General features: G+C 39.2%; 1 protein-coding gene across 3 annotated transcripts; it reads right to left on the reverse strand.

Moving 5' to 3' along the window:
• Positions 1 to 1,596: 1,596 nt before the first annotated feature.
• On the reverse strand, positions 1,597 to 20,258 carry LOC115007483 (excitatory amino acid transporter 5-like). 3 transcript variants are annotated; one of them, XM_029430379.1, is made up of 11 exons: positions 19,716 to 20,258; positions 14,805 to 14,884; positions 12,337 to 12,552; positions 10,824 to 10,866; positions 10,527 to 10,734; positions 9,622 to 9,721; positions 7,283 to 7,516; positions 6,994 to 7,188; positions 6,443 to 6,577; positions 5,940 to 6,042; positions 1,597 to 4,743 (listed from the first exon to the last, which is right to left on the reverse strand). In XM_029430379.1, exons 1-11 carry the CDS (start codon positions 19,959 to 19,961, stop codon positions 4,573 to 4,575), a joined length of 1,731 nt encoding a protein of 576 aa, XP_029286239.1. In that variant the 5' UTR covers positions 19,962 to 20,258; the 3' UTR covers positions 1,597 to 4,572. The 3 variants fall into 3 exon arrangements, with proteins under 3 accessions (XP_029286239.1, XP_029286241.1, XP_029286240.1); XM_029430381.1 differs by lacking the exons at positions 14,805 to 14,884; positions 19,716 to 20,258 and adding an exon at positions 13,142 to 13,635; XM_029430380.1 differs by lacking the exons at positions 14,805 to 14,884; positions 19,716 to 20,258 and adding an exon at positions 13,132 to 13,635.
• Positions 20,259 to 23,531: the final 3,273 nt, after the last annotated feature.

Below are 23,531 nucleotides of genomic sequence, written 5' to 3' on the forward strand. Positions count from 1 at the left end.
AGGTGCCATTTTGGGGTCCTTATACACACACACTGTAATATTATGGTGAAGCACAGTATGTATTACTCCGCGACGCTCCTGACTACGGTAGCCGTAATGCTGCAAGCGGTGCGTGTTATGCAAGTACAGCGCGTATCCCTATGCGTAGCTAGACAGTTAGCTAACATGCAAAAGTCCTCCAATGAAGATGCAAGGTTTGCTTTCTTGACTTTACTGTTCTTATTTTACTTCGTAAAAAGACAAATAGTTTCCAAGGCTCAAGCATCACAGACACAAACACAGTTTTTTAGCGTCTCTGCTCCACGTGTTGATCTCGCAGCTCCGTAAACAAAGATCCTCGCAAAGCAGAAGCGCTCACTCTGACACGCCCCCAGCAAACCAACAAACCAAGGAGCGCTCACTCTGAGTCAAAAAACATGTCCCAACTCTATAAACATAGAAATAGGCAGCACAGTGCGGCTTTGTAGTTTACAAAAGTCGTACTAAAACATTTTGACAGAGCGCCGTGTACCACACAAAATCGCTTCGAGATCAGTAAACACAACCAGAATTAATCCATATATAAAGCGCTCCGGATTATAAGGCGCACTGTCGCTTTTTGAGAAAATTAAAGGCTTTTAAGTGCGCCTTATAGTGCGGAAAATACGGTAGTCAGTCTATCCTTATTGTCTGGTTAGCCAAAGAGCTAGCTATGATAAAAATCAAGGGAGGTGTATTATAACTTCATCTCCATCTCATAGCAAACTAGATATGCACTCAGAGAGCGCAGACCTCCGGCAAGGTCGTTTCCATGTGAAAAACAACATGTATCCGCACTTTGATCCAGATCCACTCCTCAATTTAATTGGTTTAAACTTCAGCCAAGTTTCATGACATGCGGGCAGATCGTTTCCCCATAATACTGCTGAAGAACAAACTAAACCGAAAAAATTACCTCCTTGGAAAAAGTAATTATAATAATTCAGCAGAGCAGGGTTATGATAAACTGGATTGTGCACAAATAAATTAGCTTCCTCCGTTTTGGAGTCCGCTGCTCTCAGTTTCTTTCAAGGTCAGCACTGTCAGTGGCCCTCATTTGTCAGTCAATATTCAACAAAATTCTGTCAAATTCAGCTAAATTGAACTTGACAGAAAACATGCAACTAGACCACAACACAAACATTTACTTACCTCAAACAAGTGAACATTTAAAATGCCGACATATTAATTTAGTTAGCTTTTCCATTTGATGACTGGTAAATGGACTGCACTTCTATAGTTCTTCTACCTTAGCGGACAAAGTGCTTTACAATTTGCCTCTAAATCACTCTGATCTTCCTGCAACACCAGTACTAACGCTCCGGAAACGTTTACTATGCTTTGGTTTATTTAACAGTACTTCAAAATGTCACTACTTTTTGGTGGCATCATTTATGCAGTCTTGGAAAGGGAGGGGGGAGCGGAGGGTTAGTCAGTTGGTTGCAATCTGCAACAAGGCTAGGTGTCGCCAAATCCTACATACTGTCTCTTAAATGCAACTTTGTTCTCAGTTTGCCTTCATTCATTCTTTGATGTCAGAGCCTTAACATGTCACATATCACTGTATCGAAGAGATAATTAAGTATACAAGTACATTTATTTTTTTAAATATAAACAAACATAAATTACAAAGTCCAAAAATAAATTTCATATAAAAAAACAACAAATGAAGTATGTACATGATGCAGTTTGAGGAAAATTGTGCTTTGGTAAAAGTTGAAAATGTTGCAGTTTGTCAGTGTGCGTTGGCAGATGAACATTGAGGTTTGTAGATTAAAATGACAGAAGGTCAACAGTCAAATTAAGGCAGGTCTAGGTTTTCGCGTTTAGCTCTAATGAAACAACTCGGCTACTTAAACAGAGAAGTTCAAGGAGCACTTCACCATAAAACTTTAAATATTTCATGCACCATCAGTAAGTTTATCGGACTGTATTGTCCATATTTTAGCCACTTAACTATAAATCATGTAATGCTAACGTAATACTTTAATTATCCTGACCATCTTCCAAAACATCCATATTTAGACCTTTTTCTTACCTTCTAGGAACTCATTGTTTTCAAATCCACTGTCACGGTTTGCTTCTCTCCTTACCTGCAGCTCCTCTGTATTATTCTACTGACCCCACCTCCACCTCCCCTCACCAGCCAGCCACTCCCACCTCATCAGCTCACCGGGGCTCCAGCTCATCTCCAATCAAGCCCGTACTTAAGCCTCTCCTGTACACTCAGTGCCAGATTGTACTGCGGACTGATTTCCTGTTGCCGACCCTGCCTGACCCTCACCTGCACGTCTCTTCTGATTCCCGATCCTCTGCCCGGCCACAATCTAGCTTGTCTGTCCCCTACTGTTTGTCTGCTTGTTTTTTTGCATTACCCTGTGCTCATTATCTGTCCTGCCCTCTACCTGCCGAGCTCTAACATTAAACATCCTTATCAACTGTTCCTGGTTTCCTGTGTGCTGCATTTTGGTCCAAACACTTCTCCAGACAAAACAATTGGGCTCTGAATACTGGCTTAAATACTGGCTTGATTGGAGTAGAGATGCAGCTGGAGCCAAGCAAACCGTGACATCTACTGTCTTTGTCAAACTCACATTATCGGTAATGATTCCCAATCTTAGATGTAAGTAAGCAATTTAAGGTAATATACACTTAAGTAGTAACTAAACCCAAACTAGCATCTCTTAGCTGCAACTAGTGATGGCATAATCCCTACAGCACTTTGCTTACTTTGCAACATTCAAAAACAGAAGAAAATAATGCACGTCAACTTCAAGTGAAGCCAGTTAGAACGCATGCCAGCATGCTGCCAAATACAAACAAGACAGAGGAAGAAGAAAAATAAGTAGACGGTTGATCTGCAAGACAAAGAGCACTTGGATCCAGCCGGATTGGACGGATTACCCTTTAACCCTTCAACCAGTCTAAACAGGCAGCATTGAGCACCAGCCAATCCAATACACAGTTCAGTCAAGGGTTTGTTGAAATGGGAGCGAGCAAAACAATGCTGTGGCATAGAACAAATGGCCGCACAAAGAAGTTTGTCCCTTCGGAAGATCCCTGATAAAAGACAAAAGCATCCAAAAAGAGGGGTCCAAGCTTTTTAGCTTTGTTTTTAGGTCAACTGCTGTGTATTTTAAATTTCATCCAATGTGATCCAACGTGGTTTCTTAAGCTATCTCTATCTTAACAAAGAAGTGGAATTGTTCTGGAAAATCAGGATTCGGTCCATTTATTCAGAGTAGCTGTACAAATGTAGCCTACAGCCAACTGTGAGGGTATCACTTGAAAAAAATAGTTTACAAGGGTCTGGGTCAGAGTAGTCCAGATGTCCTACAGGTCCTCAGGTCTGATGAGCTGTACAGTCCCTCTAGTGTGTTCTTGGTCTCCTCGTAGTCTCTTCCCATTTGGACGTACCTGAAAAACCTCTAAAGGGAGGCATCCAGATCCGATACCTGAAACACCTCGACTGGCTCCTTTCGAAACAAGGGGGCATCGGTTTTCCTCTGAGCTCCTCACCTAGTCCCTGGGTTTTCGCACCGGACATGCAGAGCATAGCCATTATGTTCAACGGGTAGAGCGGAGGTGGTCTCTGCGATAGAGCCTGCGGCAGAACAGGTCTTGCGGCCAAAGTTGAACAAAATGTAATTTTGACCGCAAATAGTCAAAGGGTACTCTGAGAGGTGTCTTTGAGCAAGGCACGGGACCCCCACACTGCTCAATGGGCGCTGATACTATAACATCTGCTCCTAATACTAGGATGGGTTAAATGCAGAGTCTAAGTGTGTGTGTGTGTGTCCGTCCATTAAAAGAGGATTCAAAATCCACCATTTCCAAATAAGCTCCAGTAGTTTGTGGCATCCTAGTTAGTGACATTGTACAATTTATATTTTATTTTATTTTAAGTTCTGAGCTCCATTCATGCAAAGTAATCCACTCAATGATCAGCTTCTCAGAATTTGGTGCAAAACCAGTAAAAACTGAACCGAGTAACCCTGTGATGGAAACTCATTTTGGCTGCTTGTGTCTGACATTTTTTTATGTGACTAACCAAAGCTCATAACAAGAGTTCAGGGATGAAACGTAGCATTCCATCTTCCATCTTGTCCATTTTCTTTTCTTTTTTTGTTTTGTTTTTTGCACCAAAGAAACTCTTCGGTACCTGACAGTGATCCACTGTACTACATACACATTTCGATCAGTACCCAAGAGGCATTAAGGTTTGATACCCATAATCCTCTGGTTCATCCTGTTCTTCAACGGTAACCAGAGATGCTTCTGGATTTCTAGCTTGCAAGTAAGCGTTGATGGCGAGTTTCCATTAAAAATGGTCCTTTTTGTTGGAGCTATTGTTCTGTCATCACTGACAAAGCTCAAAATGAATCTCCAATCCACTTTTGGCCAAATAAACCACATTTCTTGTCACCTAAATTAAACTCAAAGCAGTTGCTGCTCAGAAGATTCATGCTCTGTTACCACAAAGTCAGTCTCCTGTTCAGATGGCACGGTGAAATTTAAACGGACTTGGTGGTGTTTTGAAGCGAGCTGCTCCGATCACACCTGACAGATGTTGTAATAGACAGTGTGTGCGTACTTCTCGCCCGCCAAGTCGCCCGTTGTTTCGAACATAGGGTCTTTGTTTGTGTTGATCTCCGTCATTGGCACGTCTACACTGTTAGAGTTGTTGTGAGCGTGAGGATTCTGCGTCCCGTAAGATCGTCCGGCCTGGAGAAGAAACGAAAACAAACTTTAGATGACCCCCGTAAAATGATCGAGATATGTGATTCTAAGGTCTTGTCTACACTTACACACACATTATTTTAAACTAATATGTTCCTCTACATTTTGGCCTCTTTTCCGTGAGATTTTTGAAAACGCCTTCTAAAAAGGTGCCGGTATTTTCAAAACTCCATGTAAAATGGAATGTTTGAGAATCCATCTCCTTAATTTGCACATGTCCTTTTGTTGCATCTGTAACAACAATTGACACTTTCAAATTTGCCATAGCACCTTGGGCAGCGTACCAGAAAGGTGGTAAATGAATAAAGGTGAAATAATAGGTGTCAAATTAATAAATACATTTGCTACATTTTGTTTAAATTACTACCCCCAAAGGAAAATAGGCTGACTATGCATGTTTGGAATTTTCTTCTCTGGTATTAGCATAGACTTTATCGCCACCTACTGGCCTGGCATGCTTGTTTGAGCATTTGAAATTGTTTAAAATGAAGGTCAGGTTTCAAAAACCTTAATATCCTCCTTTAGTATGGATTAGCAAACTAACTTTGTTAGCGTTAGCTTGCTAGCTGGCTAAAGTACTACTGTTTCAAGAGTTTATACAGTAGTACATAACAGTTCTGTAATTTAGTTAATTCTCAGTTCTCATTAATGGACTTTTCTGGCCGGCAGCAGAGTGTGGCAGAGGGGGAGGGTTTAACAAAGATTCAAAAGGATTTAAGACGAGTGTCAGAGATGTAATCTGTGGTGGTTGTTGTCCAAATCTAAGTAAACACTGCTGTAATCTTATGTAACCCAACAGGCATTAATGAAGTAACAGCTCAGAGGTGTAATGGACAGGTTGCTGTTTTACAATAAGAAGTTATATAGAGCAATATTTGGTTTGGGATATGAATTTATCTCAAATATAATGTTTTATGATAAGTTCTTTATATATTTTTTATATTTATTGTAGCTTTCCTCTATGGAAGACACTTTCTGATGGGGAAAATAGATAAACTGTTAGCAATGACAAAAATAATAATACTGATAAATCTAAATTCAGTCAATATTACAAGTTAATAAGTCTAAAAATTAACTTTTTATACAACAATTACAATAAATACATTTTTGTAGTGTTGACTAAATGTTTTAAATGCCAACATTGACAAAGTAATTCAAAATTACAGATGGGCTTTCTTTACCTTTCCTGCTCTATTGAGGGGGAAATCTTTCCGACAGAGGTGGGCAATTATTCCCGCCGCCAGAGCATCTCCCAGAACATTGATCATGGTCCGAAACCTGTCGCTGCAGAAACGGATGGGACGAGGAGACAACGTGAAACCAAAACTATTCTGGACAAGAGTCTCTGAGCAGTACTGGAAATTCTTTTGAAACTATTCACATCTTCTTTTTGGGACGTTAAAGTCAAGAAATATAATAGAGAATCTTACGTGGACTTTTAATTATTTTCATTTTATTTGTTTATTTGTTATTTACTTGTTAATTTGCAGATTCAGATTTTAAATGCATGATTACCAAATAAATTATGATCCGTTATAAGTTTGACCACCTAGCTGTGTATAAAGTAGGTTACAAAATGAAAAGGCTGATTCCAGGTCGATAACTATAATCCAATACTGTATTGTAAAAAATACTAAAATGCTGAGAAATGGATGCATCTACATAATGAGTTCTGTAAACTTACAGGATCCAGTCGATGGCCACGATGAGTGTGATGTCATCTGGCGGCAGACCCACTGATGTCAGTACAATCACCATGGTAACCAGACCGGCCTGAGGGATACCAGCTGCACCAATGCTGGCAGCTGTAGCCGTGATGCTGCATGAGGAAAAGAGAAGAAAGAATAGATTCACAGTCAGAGATAAATTCAATCAAAACTTAATGCCCTTTTTACATCTAAAAGTCTGAACCTAAATTCGGTTTAGTACAATCGCGTACATCACTGCATTATCAGCATATGGCTACATTTTACCGGAGCGATTTTTACACATACTTTTTCAGAAAAGAATCAAGATTGTTTCTATGCAGACTAACTGATAGTATAAGCTCTTGTGGGATGCCCGCAGCAGTAGATATACAATTTATAATCATTCACATATTGTATTTGGAATAAATTCTTTCCATACGAGAAAATAAAGTTTAGACAATTGTAATTCTGTTCTTCTTGCCCTTCGTAACCTCTAAAGGTTTCCAAAACCTCCTGAATGGTCTCAGGCACATTTGTGTTGGTTTACCTGATTGTGACCAACTGCCCGAAATCCAGCTCATAGTCATTAACCTGAGCGATGAAGATAGCCGCCACTGCCTCGTACAGCGCCGTCCCGTCCATGTTGATGGTGGCGCCCACGGGGAGTACAAAGCGGGCGATTTGCCGATCAACATGGCAGTTTTCCAACAAACACTTCATAGTGATGGGCAGCGTGGCAGAACTGAGAAGAGACGGCATTTGAATAAAACTTTAAAGAAAACTTTGAACACAGCCACAGGCCGGCAGGTTAAAGCAGGACTGTCCTTGACTCTGACCTGGAGGAGGTAGCCAGGGCGATCACCAAGGCCTGCAGCAGCCCGCGGATGTAGGTAAAGGGGTTCTTCTTAGTGAGGACAAAGTAGAAGAAAGGGAGGAGGATCAGTCCGTGGACGAAGAGGCCGGCGAGCACAGTGATGCCGTACCAGCCCAGCTTCTTCCCCAGCGTGCTCGGATCCTGCATATCCAGGATCTTTCCCGCCACCAGGAAGATGATCCCAAACGGAAAGTACCTGAGAGGACAGGGCAAACCACATCCTGACGATTTACCTGTTCTTAAGAGTCAGTAGTGAAGATAATCATGTAAAGTTTGTCCTGAGGGTGGCACTAAAGGAAAGGTCACAGTCATTCAATTCTAAAGAGTTAATCCCTTGGGGAGCAGGAATATGTTGTGTTCATTTCATGGCAATCTGATAGATTTTCTAGTTCTTAATTTGAGTGGAAATTCTAGATTGATGTTGGAGTCATTAAGTCATCATCCTCTGGGTATCATGAGTATCCACCGCAGTATCCACATCACTAGAGTGTTGACCAAAGTGTTGGTCACATGAGGATAATCTTATCCTGATGGTGGCGCTAGAGGACATTGCCTGGGGACCATGAATATCCAGAACAATAGAGTTTGAGTGTTTACGTCATGATTCTGCAGAGAAAATAAATTAAAAAGAACATAAATAAATGACAGAACATTTCTGGTCATATAACTAACTTTTGCTTTGCCCTTATCCCCACTAAACCAAAGTATCTCTTGGTATGTCTATATAAGGATGTGTATGTCTATATATATATATTTTCTTTTTCATCTTATTCTAGTCCAATTTAAATATGTGTGTATATACTGTATGTTAAGTATGTATGTAGTGAGAATACAACCCTGTGTAAATAAATCAACCTTATAACCTTGTTAAAAAAACATCTACTTAACTGAACTGGGGGAGGGTTGAATTTGAGAACCAAATACTTCCCAGAAATTCTTCTTTAAATCTCTACGCAAAATCTGGGATTTATGAAATGTGTATGCTTGTGTTTCAGTCTTCTCACGTACTGACAGATATCAGATGTACTGCAACACAAAGGTCTTCTCCAAGTCTCATCAAAGCTTCTCTAACCTGCCGTCGTTACAGTAATATCTTTTAATCACTTTACAGCTGCAGCCGGTTCTTCAAATCAGCTAACAGCCCGTGTATGACAACATTTTACAAGTGGCCTAATCAGTCCTGATAATCTCAATCTCCAAACCTCCATTTGCAACTCAAAGAGCAAAGCGGCGTTCAACATGTGGAGGTTCAAGTGCAAAAGATTGCCTAAACTAAATGTTGGGCAATACTTTATAATGTTGACATGTTGATATTATTGTAATGTTTGATCGTTAGAGTCTGATGGTCTAAAACCTGAAAGCTATTCTGTATAAAACACTGAATATATGCAGTTACTGTAGTTTTAGATGTAACACAAATATAAGAACCGTATCTGTTCAATACTCAGGTCATTAGGCTTTACATGGACTCTGTGGCTGTTTTTAATCTGCTCAGGTGTTGCAGCATGATGATGTCACCTCCAGCACACGTGTCGCCCACCTGACAATCAAGGATGCAAGGATACTTCTGTATCTCGTGCCAGATGGCAGCAAGCTGAACAGGCTGTGGCTCGTGTGGGTATCTCAGCAGTGAGAATGTTATGACACAAATACCAACTAATAACAAAAATACCATGCTGTAATGTGTGCTTTGTAATTTATTTTAATGTTTCCTATTTATAAGATGTTTTTACGTCTGGACGTATGGACTCTGCGGCTGTAAAATCTGCTCAGGGGCTGCAGCAGGATGATGTCACCGCTGGCCCATTTTCACCACCTGGCAACCTGACAGGTCACCAGGTCAGATCCACAAATCCTCTTCTGTGTCAGAGCAGGGGTCACTCAGCGCGATCAGTGGATGAGTTGTTTAACTTGACTCCTTTTCCAATTGCTTTGGTTATTTATTTTTAAGGAAACTACAATGCATCAGTAAAAGCCAAGTGAGAGTGTCTCTCCTCTCACTGGTTAGATGTGTCAGGTAAATACAGGAAGAAGGTCCCATCAATCTGCCCAAATATCAAGAAGCTAATCCAGGTTTAAGAACACAAGCATAAGACAAGTTTAAGAAATGTTAACATAAAATACGTCAGTAAATACCCACCTCGTGAATTTTGAAAACTGAATCCAGACATGATTACATATATTAGTTACTTGAGATTCTCCTGCAGCCGCATGTTGAAATGTCTGCTGTCAAGTGAACCAGAGTTTCCTCAGTAGTATGCACTGGAAGTACTGTGTGTACATTCAGAGTATTCTACTCACCAGACAGCAGCGTTGATGATCTTCATGACGCACTCGTTGATACACTGACAGACATTGACCAGTGGAGCTCCTCGCTCTCCCATCCTGCCCAGCAACAGGCCTGCAACAACACAGTTTTTCATTATTAGAAGAATAATAAGAGCAATGCTCTGTCGATTGTTCAGGGTGAGGTATGTCAAGTAGAAATGCAAGGAATTATGGGTAGAAAAATGGGAAATAGTCTAAACTGATGCCATAACTTTAACAATACTGTTGAAAATTGTGTAATCTATGACTGACCTGGAATGGTATTTCATGTTTAAGGGTTGTACAAAGTCCTCTTTACAAACAGATGTTATTTTGTATGAGGGGTATGTTCTGCATGGGGAGAACAAAACACTGTACAACAGTTCAACCAATGTAAAGAGAGAGACACAGATTCCTATGAGCAGCAGCTCAATAAGAATAGGAGAAATCAGCAGTCATTGGTCAAATAAACTGGAAGCTATGCATGAAAATGTGTGCAGATTAATACAGGAACAGAGAGGCCCAGAGAAAAACACACAAACTAAATATTTAGAGCCCGGTTGCAGCGTTGTGGTTCAGTAATGATGGAGGGACACTTACGCTTTCTGGAAAACAAATTCAAAATCCCAGTTCAACAATATTCTCCCTGTCATGCAACAGTGTGGGGACATCGACTGAATGGAAGTTTGAATCATTTTGTTTATTCTTCTTTCGGGGCCAAAACCATTTTAAATGTACAGAAACGCCCATGTCTGATCTGTTTAACAACCATGATAAAAGACAGAAAACTGAATTTCAAAAGGAGACATTTGAACATAATAAAAACTTCAGAGCGGTAAACTTGAGGACTTTAGGGTTTTCTGTATCAGTCAGTGCCGCGTGGACGTCGTCCTGCTTACCCATGGTGGCGGAGAAGATGACGATGCCTAGAACGTTCATCTGTTGGCTGGTGCCGGGACTCGTCTTGTACGTGATGTCCGGAGGGGGGGTCAGTTCCAGGTACACCGTCCGACCTTTAGGGTCACTCTCGTCGGGGAAGACGTAGACAAAGTTGGGCTGCACGGTTCTGGTCGAGACTTTGAGGATGGGAACCAGGTCCGTTTTGTACTGAAGGAACACAGTCGGGTTTGTTACAGGAAGTAATCAAAGTAATAAACTTTATTTGTTACCTGAATGAGTTCTGGAGGTTGTGTTACCTGCTGAAACGTGGCCTCGATCAGATTAGAGGGAACCATGTTTCTGTGGAGGAACAAAGAGACACGTGGTTGTTATTCTTTCTTTGTATATGTGTAATATATGATATGTAAAATAGCAGCTGCTGTATTCTACACCTACACCACAGAAAACTAAAAACAAAGTGTTATTAGGTGAAACTGCTCATGTGCACCCTCACACTGATGTCCAACAAGGATCAATCAGGAAGGAAATGTTAAGATGACCTGACCTTCAACAGGATGATGAAGAGTCTGCCAACATGCCGCAGCAAAGATCATTGCAACTCAGCACTGCTGACTCGACTAATCTGTCACTCATCCCCGCAGGATTACTAAAAATATACTAATCAGCTCCGGCTGTAATTGGATTGGGGTGTGTGTGTGTGTGTGTGTTTTTTTTCTACGATTTGTAAGAGTGACATCTTCGAATGTCTTGTTTTGTTCGACCAACAGTCAAAAACACAGATTCGATTTATTAAGATAATGAAGAGAAAATATGAGACATTTGTAACGGTTTATAATTTATAATAGTTTGTGGTTTATAATTGACTTAAATGATCAACAAGTAAGTGACTAAGTAAACTTAACTTCCTCTTGAGCCTTGCAGTGAAAAGCAAAATAAACACATCGTGGAAGACTGCGATATTGCACTTTTTTCAGTATCAGTAGAAAAACGGCACTTTAAAACAACAATCATTCTTTTTTTTATTTGGTGCCTTTTGTGTTTACTTTAATGTTCAATAAAAGAATGTTGGAAATAAGTTCCTTTAATTGTTTTAATGCAACAAGAAGGTCTCATATTAGCGCCATGAGATTGCTTTTAGCTTTGAAAGGCGCTTTACAAATACAATTTATTATTATTATTATTATTATTATTATTATTATTATTATTATTATTATTATTATTATTATTATTATTATATTTGAGCAGTATACTGAAAGCAGCAGTAAGGCAGAATACTGTTCACTGTAATATATGTTTATATATTCTGATTGGATGCAGTGAGTACAAGTTCAGGTCAACTAGCTTTCCATGAGAAAATGATGAAAGTCTGACAGCTGTACAGTGATAGCTGTATTTTTACAGATATATTTTCAGCGTTTGATGGTTGTCGCGTTTTTTGTGTTTGTTTATCTGGGACAGTTTTTGCGCTACAGTAATGTTTTTTGTGTCGACTTGTTTCCTCATGACTTCGTGACCTAACCCATACATTACATCTGGGAAGGTTAACAAATGTCTTAAAGGGCAGACTCCCACAATATAATATGATTGGGAAACCCCTCATCACAGCACTTGTATGCAGTTTCATTTAATTCAATGAGTTAATGAGGAGTAAAGAGGAGAGATTTAGGAAGACTAAAAGGTAGAATCACTTTCCAGCTCTTTATGTAAATAAACACGTACATAATTCCCGTTTTCATAAACAAAATACATACAAAACATCGTTTTTGTTATTGGTGTGTACATCCACCTTTGAACTCTGACCCCTCTCACCTGATGAGGTCGAGCAGGGCGTCGGCCGAGGTCATGACGGGCCCCCCTCCCAGCCTGTGGCTCTCCATATCTGTCCCTACGCCGGGTTTGATGATGATGACGAGCACGATGCCGACCACCACAGCGATGAAGGTGGTCCACAGATAGTAGGTGACGGTCAGGACGCCCATCCGACAGCACGCCTTCGACTCCATCGACGACAGACCTGACATCAAACTGCACAAACAGACAGCGGATCGGTCACATGTTGGTTTAAAGAAACATTTAGGTCCAGGATGTGATTAGCCTAGCTTAGCACAAAGACCAGAAGCAAAGGGGAAACTGCTAGCCTAGCTATATCAAAAGAGAGAAAATGTACTTGTACTTTTATTTATTTTTCCACTGATTGTGCTGTAATGTCCCGGCCCTCATTCTACACTGTGTGCACAATTATTAGGCAAGTTGTAATTTTGAGGATTAATTTGATTATTGAACAACTCCAGTGCTCTCGGTCAATCCATAATGCTAATAAACCTTAAACCTGAATATATAAGAAAGTAAAAGGGAGGTTTTGGCTTTCTTAGGAGAACATCTGTGTGTGCACAATTATTATGCACTGGTTTCCTTCACCGTAATTCTTCCGTTTAAGGGCCCACAAGTTCTCAACAGGGTTTAGGTCAGGTGAGGAAGGGCCCATGTCCTTATTCTTTCATATTTAAGGCCTTTACTGGCTAGCCCCGCAGTGGAGGACTTCGATGCATGCGATGGAGCATCGTCCTGCATAAAAATCATGGTCTTCTTGAAAGGTGCAGAGACCAGCCCATACCAGTACCCATCTCCACATTGCTGGCGTCTGAGTCGAAGTGGAGCTCCGTGCCCGTTACTGATCCAGCCACGGGCCCATCCATCTGGTCCGTCAAGAGTCACTCATCTCATCGGAGAATCTTTGATCTGTCTTCAGATATTTCTTGGCCCAGTCTTGACGTTTCATGCGTCTTGTTCAGTGGTGGTCGGGTTTCAGCCCCCTCACCTTGGCCATGTCTCTGAGCACTGAACAGCTTGTACTTCTGGACGCTCCAGGTAGGCTGCAGTTCTGGAATATGACAGCACTGGAGGATGATGGCTTCCTGGTAGCTTCACGTTTGATTCTTCTCAAATCTTTGGCAGTTCATTTGTGTCTTTTTCTCAACACGTTTCCCTGTTGACTATTCGCAACAAAACGTTTGATGGTTCTGTGATCACGCTCCAATATCTTAACAATTTAGAGTGCTGCATTCCTCTGATAGACTTTACAATTTTTGACTTTTCAGAGTCAGTTAAATCTTTTTTCTGGCCGTTTTGGCCTGAGGAAAAGAAGCTGCCTAGTAATTATGCACACCTTGATATAGGGTGTGACCTCCTTAGGCCACACCCTTCCTGATTACACATCACCTGATAAGCTTAAATCCAATACGCATTCAAGTTTATACAGCTTGGAGTTGGAAAATATGCATCAAAATTATCAAAATACTCACTTGCCTAATAATTGTGCAAAAAAATAAGAGTATGAAAACAAAATAAATTCAAAACAGAAAATCCACCTTCCAAGTCTGTTTGATGCACATGTTGTGTCTTGTTAGATAACAGCAGACCCAAAACTTGCTGCAAAAAGATAATCCATCACTGTATGAGATTGAAACATCTCAATATGATTGGTGAATGTTAGGAGCTAACATGCTTTGTCATTATGCGGTGTTGTATGTCGAATGTTGACCGAAATTTTTTTTTTTAATACATTTTGGAATAAGGCTGTAACAACAAAATGTGGAAAAAGTGAAGGGGTGTGAATACTTTCCAGATGCACTGTAAATATATATGTAAATGGCTATAAAATATAACATTTAATGTGTTTAAAGCAGGAACGTTTGTATGTTGCACTTATATTGGTTTGGTTTATTTGTAGCTAATAGCTGAATTTGTATTCTATTGTTTCTGTATGTTGCACTTGGTTTGGCTTATTTGAAGCTATTGTTCTGCAGTTAAAGGATTGCACCTCTTTGAAGCTAATGTACTTACAATATTCTTGCTGTTCGGAGTTGTATCCTCCTCATTGTTTGCACTTATTGTAAGTCGCTTTGGACAAAAGCGTCAGCTAAATGAACTGTAATGTAATGTAATATCAGTATGCATTGATAAGATATACAGTTCATTAACTAGCTGAAGGCAGCAGCATGAAAACAACACCAGGCAGCAGCATGAAAACAACACCAGGCAGCTACAGAATGACCTCCCAGCCCGTGTTTTCTGTGGTTAAATATTATCAATCCCATCTGTCGAAAAGGTCTGATGAAGCTACTCGAGCACAGATAAGGTTGGGAACCTCATCGGTAGTGGAAAAGTAAAAGTTATTTTTTTCTCCAGACTGCTCGTATCATTTGCCTCACTGTAGATTTCCTTTCATTACTATTTAAATATTTTTTATATGTGTACTGGTGTGTGAATGGACCTACCTGGACGTGATGAGAGGAAGGATGAGCATCTTCAGCATCCTCATCAGCAGCTCTCCAGGAAAAGAGAAGTAGATCTTTGCCTGTGGCGACAAAATACATCTCACGGTAACATTTCAAAATAAATGCGGGGCTTTTGTCAATGCTTGTTGGGTTATTAGTACAGTAAAATGCGTCATAGTGTTAGATCTCTTTGACCTGTAAAGCAGCGTCCAACAGATTATTGCTTCAGATTCTTTTTTTGTGGGTGAAGTTACACATTAATCTTTGCAGAAGGAATCATGTATGCAGAAACAAACTTTAAAGGAGACATATTATGCTAATTTTCAGGTTTTTACTTATTTGGGGTTTCTCCTAGAACAGGTTTGCATGATTTAATGTTTAAAAAACACATTATTTTCCTCATACCGTCTGTCTGAATAAACCTGTATCGACCCTCTATCTGAAACGCTCTGCACTGTCACTGCAGCCAGGGAATGACTGAAGCGGCACTTTCTACCTATAGTTGTGACATCACGACCATACGGAAGTCCTGATGGCTCTTTTAAATGCACAGTTTCTGAATATGTGAATATGTGCTGTGTGCGTTTCTCCGTGCATTGGGCGTTTTGATTTATTTAGCACCTAAAACCATTTTATAATAAATTAAAACATCTCACTTTTTACAATATATGACCTTTGAATAAAGTAGGAACTGAAGTTCAAGATTGTTGTTGCTGGTCGGGTCTATTATGGAGGAGCAGCAACACAGGAAATAAACAGATGTTGTAGAAATATTATTTGCAAGTTTATGTGGAGAGTTGTGAAACTATTCAATCCGTACAATTGTACAAGAATCAGAAAATATGCACCAAAATAATTTCTCATTTCATGTGTAAAACAGTGAAAGTATTTAGCTTCAAGAGCTGTTGAAACACCTCACATAGCAAACAACAAAGATGTTCTTCATAGTTAGAAATCAGTAAAATCTTCTACAGCAGACGAGAAAAAAAGTTAATTCATCCACTGGTTACGTTTATCTGTGATCAAATGTAAAAACAATCATTTTGAGAAACAAACTGGCAGCAAACTAACTAATCCAAAATATAATAATACAGTGTGTTACACATTACATAACACGCAGACAGAGCATTTATTTATTCAGATTTGGAAAACCATAATTCTTTAATTAGTGGGGAAGACTGGCCTGACAAATACACTACCAGTATTGCAGTAAACAATCATTAATAAACCTTAGTGAAGTGCACCCCCAATTTAACAATTTTTCAAGCAAACTATGCGAGTCTAACACACAGCTAAAAGTCGTGTTGCAGGGGGTAGTGAGCCTGCAAGCTTGACTCAGGGTGAAGAACACTGAGATACAGACAGATCTCAGAAGGTGTGCTGACAGACAATTAAGAGGCAACTTGAGGTGTTTTACATTTATTAATAAAAAAGTCTACTTATGTTCAGTAGTTTGCGCACATTCTCAGATTCTTGTACATGCAAATATTAACAAACATGTACAGACTGTGATACAGTTTGAAAACTCTCCTCACACAAATGCACATAACATTTCTTTATGTTTGCTTCATACAGAGAGAAAGATCCAGAATAATTCATGTGGAAAACAATTGTAGTTGAGCATCAAGAGGAAAATTGTAAAGATTGCTCGAGGCTTGTAATTTTGGCCTATTAAATGTAAAAGATCCGAGTACTTCTTTCACCTCTGAAATACAATGAAAAAATAAGAGAAATAAAAAAGGAAACCAAAGAAAGCTCAGATATGGTATTTTGTCTAAAGACTCTGGATCAGAGCATGTGACGTGTTAGTAAACTTAACACTGGAAGACCTTTTAAACCGATTCCATTTTCATTTGAAATAAGAACACGTGTTGTCTAAGACTTTACCGGCCGTAAATTGAGTATCACTGACTTAGACCCTAAGTGGTCATGTGACCTCAATGTCTCTATATTCAGCCGGTGCTGAGACAGATCAATTGTTCCTGGAAAGACAATTCACAGAGAAACTTCACTATTTTTAACTAACAGTTCAAATGCTTTATATACTATCTATTTAAAAGGCTTGAGTTGAATGTAATTCATAAAGAATATTAATGTACAGGTAATGTTCTCAATAAATTAACTGTTTTGTCTATAAACTATCGGAATATTATTTATTTATTTTAAACAAAATGTCCATCATAATTCAATAAGTCCAATATGACGTCTTCAAATATCTTGTTTTGTCCAACAGTCCACTGTGATATGTAGTATAAACAATGGTGAAAGGCAACTAAGTACATTTACAATTTTGACGTACATATGTATTATTTTTATTAAAAGTTTTTATTTCATTTATCTGACAGCTGTGCTCACTTTTCAACCATCAGCATAATGACATTTTTATAAACTACCAAACAGTAATCAAAATTATTGGCAACAATAAAATGTTGAGGACACATGAATAGCAATAATAATAGCAATAATAATATGTTTAAATAATAAATACAGCACTCATGTTGGCACTTTTCTGCTTGAAAACTTTGATTTTGAAAAGTTTAAGTAAATTTAAATTAAGTTAAGATAAAACTGGCACATTTGGCAATTTTGCTTGTAAAATGACTCAAACTAATTCATTGATCATGTAAATAGTCTTAGATTGATGAGTGTGGATCTGGACTGGTTGTAGTCTCCCTCCCTGGTTGTTAATGCTCTCTGACAACAACATATACCTGCAGAGAATCAGTGTGTCAATCATTGAAACATCAATCAGTGAGCTTTAAATTATATTATAATTATTATTATTATTATTATTATTATTTAAAGATGCCTGTGGAGTTTTCTTTTAGAAAACCTTTATGTTTAAATTCAGTGTATCAAACTAAAACTTATTGTTTGTATCCTTGAGCTCTAACAAACACATTTCTTTCCTTTGACAAATTGGCTTTGCAAATGTTTTATGAGTCCAAATACGTCCAACTTTTCATTGGATCGGAAAAGTGAACATATACAGATACGCATGTCTAACCTATTGATAAAGCATCACTTACTTATACAAAATGTATCAGACGAATGCCCAACGAATGCATAACGTATACACAAATATGACGTATACAACAATATCGGCAATACGTATAGGCAATAGATATAGGCTACGACGGCTGACGCTGAATCCTACAGCCAATTTATTGATAACGAGTGGATACCCTATTCCTACCCTATGTTAAGATGATCCCTGACGACAGAGTAACTTATTAAACGTGTTTCTACAGTACAGCTAGCGTTCAGCATGTTAGCCGTTCTCCAGCATCAGCATGACGTGAACCAGATGGCACTTTTCCAGCTCCGTTGGCCAGACGCTCTGATACGTTTTAAATAAGTACTTGATACGCTATCAATAGGTTAGACATACGTATAATAATTCCTTATGTATTCGTTATGTATAAGTCAGCTACAACACCGCTGTGGAAAAGTTGGACGTATTTGAACTCTGACAAATTTTGAGCTAATTTTCATATACGCCGGCATGTTTCTGCCATACGGAGCTGTGTGACAGGGCCGTGTGTCTGGCGTGTTCGGCGTGCCGTCTGCATCCTTCAAAAGATCACAATTTACCCTTAATTTATATCAACCTATTGCCGATATTTCGTATGCGCCGACATACGTTTCTGTCATTCGGATATGTGTGACAGGCCTACATCCACGTTTGGGACCCTCTCGTAAAAACACTACAAATGGGCAAAAAGTCCTGACCAATTGGAAATGTAAAGAAGAAACATCGACATGGGAGCATCATAGGAAATGTAAAACTGTAGACTTCTGCTTTCTGGCCACTTGGGGTCAACAGCAGAACAAGCCGTGAACACATCATCTTATAAAGTTGTGGCCAACATGTCGGCAGCCTTCTTCCACATGATGCATAACATGCTCATACAAGCTCAAAACAACCTAAACATGTTAAGCTATGCAACTGTACGTTTAGCTAATCTCAATTAAACCGTTTTAGCTACTAAAATCAGCAGTTAGCGTATTTGAACTAAACTGTTTTAATTGCTAACCTCAACCACAGTTTATAGCCATTAAACTGAACGTCATCCACCAGAAAGAGGAGCTCAGCATCAGCTCAGTTGTGGCTGACGTGTTGAGCAAAAGGTTGTCTACCTCCACGTCCAGTAGACACATCGTAACATTAGCATCCGAAACTGGTCCCAAACTACAATAATAATCAAAACTGTTGACCTGAACTTCACATTTTTAGCACTAAAATAAAAAATAAGCTAACTTAAAGGAAACTGTTTTAATTACTTAACTGACTTGTTAGCTAGCCTGATATACACCATTTGAGTTAATAAACAAATTGTAAGCCAACTTCATTTTAGCTGCTAAAATAAAACGCTAGCTTTAAACTAATTAAACTAAATATTTAAAGTTTTGTTTAGCTGCTAACCTCAACCAAACTGTTAAACTAGCTCCTAAACAAGGAGCTGAAACGTTTCGTTCTTGCAATTGAGTCCTGAAAAGAAAATGAAAGTAAACTACGAACGCGAGAGTTTGACAAGAAATGTAAAAAGGGAAAAGTTATAACAATTATAAATACTAGCATACAAATCCTGACGTAAACTTTAATGGACAGCGTCAACAGAAACATTTAAAGAAAATCTCGTACGAACTGAAATTAATATTGAAGGGCAATTATCAGAAAGCATCATCATGGAAGATGAGCAGCAGGTGAGTCCTCTTGTGAATGTAATAAGTATTAGTGGGAAATTAAAAGGGAAATATCATATGCCCTGCAGGGAACCTTAAAGGGAAGATTCAAATGGACATTAAAATAAAGAAGTATCAATGTGAAAGCAGATCTTTGAGTCTCAGCAGGTGAGCCTGGTGAAGTACAGGATCGACCTGCTAGTTCAAATAGCATGTGAGTCGTACCTGTGTGGACAGATGAGTTCCCCTCAGAAAGAAGCCCAGCGTGCAGCCGCTGAGCACGGCGAAGACCGACAGAGTCAGCAACCCGTGCCTCGCGAGGAAACCCCTCACTTTCCTTGCGATGCTCCCCAATCCTCTGACGCAAGTATTCACCCGGTCCCCCATCGTCCTCCCTGCGTGTCCCGGAACGTACGAACTGTGGTCGGAGCGCACCTCCTCCCCGGCGCTCGGTAAAAGAAGCTCTTCCATGCCCTCCAAGTTTTCAGTTCGTTTCCGTTAATGTTCGCGCCTGGCAGCGTGACAAATGTATGAGAGCCAAAGACGAGCTAACCTTTTCCACAGAGGGATTAAATCATGATGATCAGAGCCAACGGCAGTGCTACAGGCTGGCTGCAGGCTGCAGGCAGATTTACAGACACTAAGAGGCTTAAGACCTGGACTATCCTCAAACGCCTTTGTTGTGGAATCTGGTCCTGCTGCTGGACCGTCCTGGACCCGGTCCCGTTGTTGTTTCTGTGTTTTTGGCTGAACTGTCGGGTTCAAGAAGTCAACAGAGATGTCAGAGGATCCTGCAGGTTTAGACGGAGTTGCTGTATTTAGTGAGGTTTAACTTTATGAGCTCAAATTAGTGTCAGTAAGAATTGGTGACTCAACTAAAAGATAAAAAAAAGTTTCTTGTCCCACTTATGACTCAAGAGGTCTTGGCATAATGTAAAGAGTCATTCATTTAAATGTTTAGGGGAAATGTGGCTGGCTAACACTAAATAAGGTAACATAGTAACAGTTTTCATAGTAATACCACAGTGTAAAAATACTGCATGTACAACATTTTTAGCATCAAAACATACTTCAAGTACCCAAAGTACTCACTATGCAAAATAGCCCATATCAGAACTGTATATTATAACATTGGATTATAAATATTAATGCATTAGTGTGTTTGTCACTTTAATGTTGCAGCTGGTAAAAGTGGAGCTCATTTGAATTATCTTATATACTGCTGACTAGCATGTGAATGACCCCACAAGGATCAATAAAGTTTCATTTTAACTGATAATAATTCAACTAAATCTGGCTGTAAAAAACTCAGATTTTATAATGTTTGCACATTTTTTAAAGACAAAAAAAAAGGATCTCTCCACATTCACAAACTTGAATTTCTCCTGCAGTTTAGCTGCAGATACTCTCATGCCCATTAGATGCTCCAAGAGAAGATACAACACTGTACTCACTTATCTACCAGCAGCAGTCGTGGTAGTACTAGCAGTACTAGTAGTGGAAAGAAAGAAGATTAAAAAAACAGATATGATTGAGACGTGGCATCTCACTACTACATCTGAATAATAGACATTTAGTTGATGTTGATATATACAGTGTGTGTGTATGTGTGTGTATATATATGTGTGTGTGTGTGTGTGTGTGTGTGTGTGTGTGTGTGTGTGTGTGTATATATATATATATATATAATATATATATATATATATATATATATATATATATATATATATATATATATATATATATATATATATATATATATATATATATATATATATATATATATATATATACACACACATTCATGGGTTCACCCGGTAGCGCGGGCAACCCAAAGGCTCAGTCCTTGTCACAGCGGCCCATGGTTCGAGTCCGACCCGTGGCCATTTGCTGTATGTCTTCCCCATCTCTCCCCCTTTCCTAACCTCTCATCTTCGCTATCATTAAAGGCATGAAAAGCCCGAAAAAATTACTTTTAACAAAACAAAAACAAATATACATTAATTATTACTCCAGCTACTGCGACATGTGTACATTCTACAATTTAAGATAAGATTGTTGAAACTGTCCACTCCATTTATACTAATGACGGTGGACTAAATACAGAAGCAGCTCTCTGTATAACGCAATCAACAAACTACATTCTCCAAAACACACACACACACACACACGCACACACACACGATGCCAACAGATCTTTTCTTACTGAAAGTAAATTGAAATCTTGGGCAGCCAACCGACAGCTGAGTTCAACCTCCATAATCTGTGCATGGATCTCTAAGTGATCACATTACAGCCAACCTAAACACAGGGATTAAATTCAGAGGTCCAGATCATGACGTTGGGATTTGTCAGAGATGGCTTTAAAGTGTGTCAATAAATAATCATTCTCTGGTGCATCAGGACTTATCCAATCAGTGCTGTTAACGGCTGGCGTCACGCCAGGATGTCTGAGAGTTCAGGGAGGAGCTGTGACGCAATGATTCACCTGCTGGTCAACCAGAGTCCAACACAAACTCACACCAAGACCACAACTGCAGTCAAGATACATGTGAACTTGTTTCACTGCAGGTTGTTCTCCTCAAACTGACGAGATCATTTACAAATTGTCTAAAAGACTAAAATGAGTTTGGGACAACTTAATTAAAGCTCCTCTGCAGATGATTTGTGACTTTGATGTTTTAGTGACTCCTGGTGGGCGCATCAAATAAAGACAGCAGTAGGCTTTGAAGGTTCTCAATTCAATCTTCAGAGTATTTACATAGCAGCAGCTTTGTAAATATATAGTGGAGTAATGTCTACATGTGCAGAGTGCATGAAGCCCTCTGTGTGTGTTGTAATCCAAGCTTCTCTGTTTGTTTACATAGCCGGGCCGGCCACACGTGCGAATCTGTCTGTGTGTGCCACTGGCTAGCTAATGGCAGCCTCTCTGCACTGCGCTCATATGGCAGTTACCGCTGATAATGCCGTGCCGACCCACGTGGCGAAAAGGTGTAATCACGGAAGCACAATGACCACCCTCTAGTTCCCCCTCTGGTTAACACTGTTAGCAATCCCAGCCCAAACTCTAAATCATAGCAATGTTCTGAATGTCATTTATTTCCCCTTTAAAGTAAGAATACTCTGTTCTAAGTAAAAGTCCTGCAAGTAATGGGTGCATAATGCATGGGTGGTGATGGCCTAGTGGTCTACTGGTACGGCTTCCAAATACATAAAATGGATTTGATGGATAAGAGCGTCTAATACGACCTGTAATGTAATGTAAAAGTATTAGCATCTAAATATACTTAAAGAACCATCACTAAAAGTACTCACTATGCAGAAGTGATTATGATACGCATTAATGTGTTCATCCCTTTAATGTTGCAGCTGGTAAAAGTGGAGATGTTTTTTTTACTTTATATACTGCTGGGTAGTTTATCAATTTCCCTCCGAGGTCAATACAGTTTTATCTTAATTATAATAATAATAATAATAATAAGTCATTTATTTGGGGTTAAAATGTATTAAAAAATCTAAATCCACAAATTTACTAAAGTTATTAAATAAATTAAGTGGAAAATGTATCTCATTTGTACTTAAGTACAGTACTTAGTTACTTTCCACCAGTGCAAATGGAATGTTATTTAACACTTTAAACATTATAAATTCTTGTACCATTTAAATTAAAAGGAAAACAAATATTTAGAATTTGCTATTAGGCTATTAATAGTATTTCCATAATTTCTCTATCCACACAGTGTTACTTGTGAAAAGGAAGTATACAACAACCCTACCACATGTAGTAGAGCATCAAGTGCTTCATGCATGAACATTACTTTCCGTTAAATGTTGAGTTAAGTGGCTTAGTTTGGTCCAAATGAACATCTTTAACAACAAACGACCCTCCAGAGAAGCAACATCTGAGGAACAAACATTAGTCAATGGTAAATGGACTGCTTTTATATAGCGCTTTTCCAATCTTTACGACCACTCAAAGCACTTTACAACACATGTCATTCACACACATTCATACAGTCAGAGGCTACCATACAAGGTGCA

Source organism: Cottoperca gobio, chromosome 4 (assembly GCF_900634415.1).
Source record: "Cottoperca gobio chromosome 4, fCotGob3.1, whole genome shotgun sequence".
NCBI classification, from domain to species: Eukaryota; Metazoa; Chordata; class Actinopteri; order Perciformes; family Bovichtidae; genus Cottoperca; species Cottoperca gobio.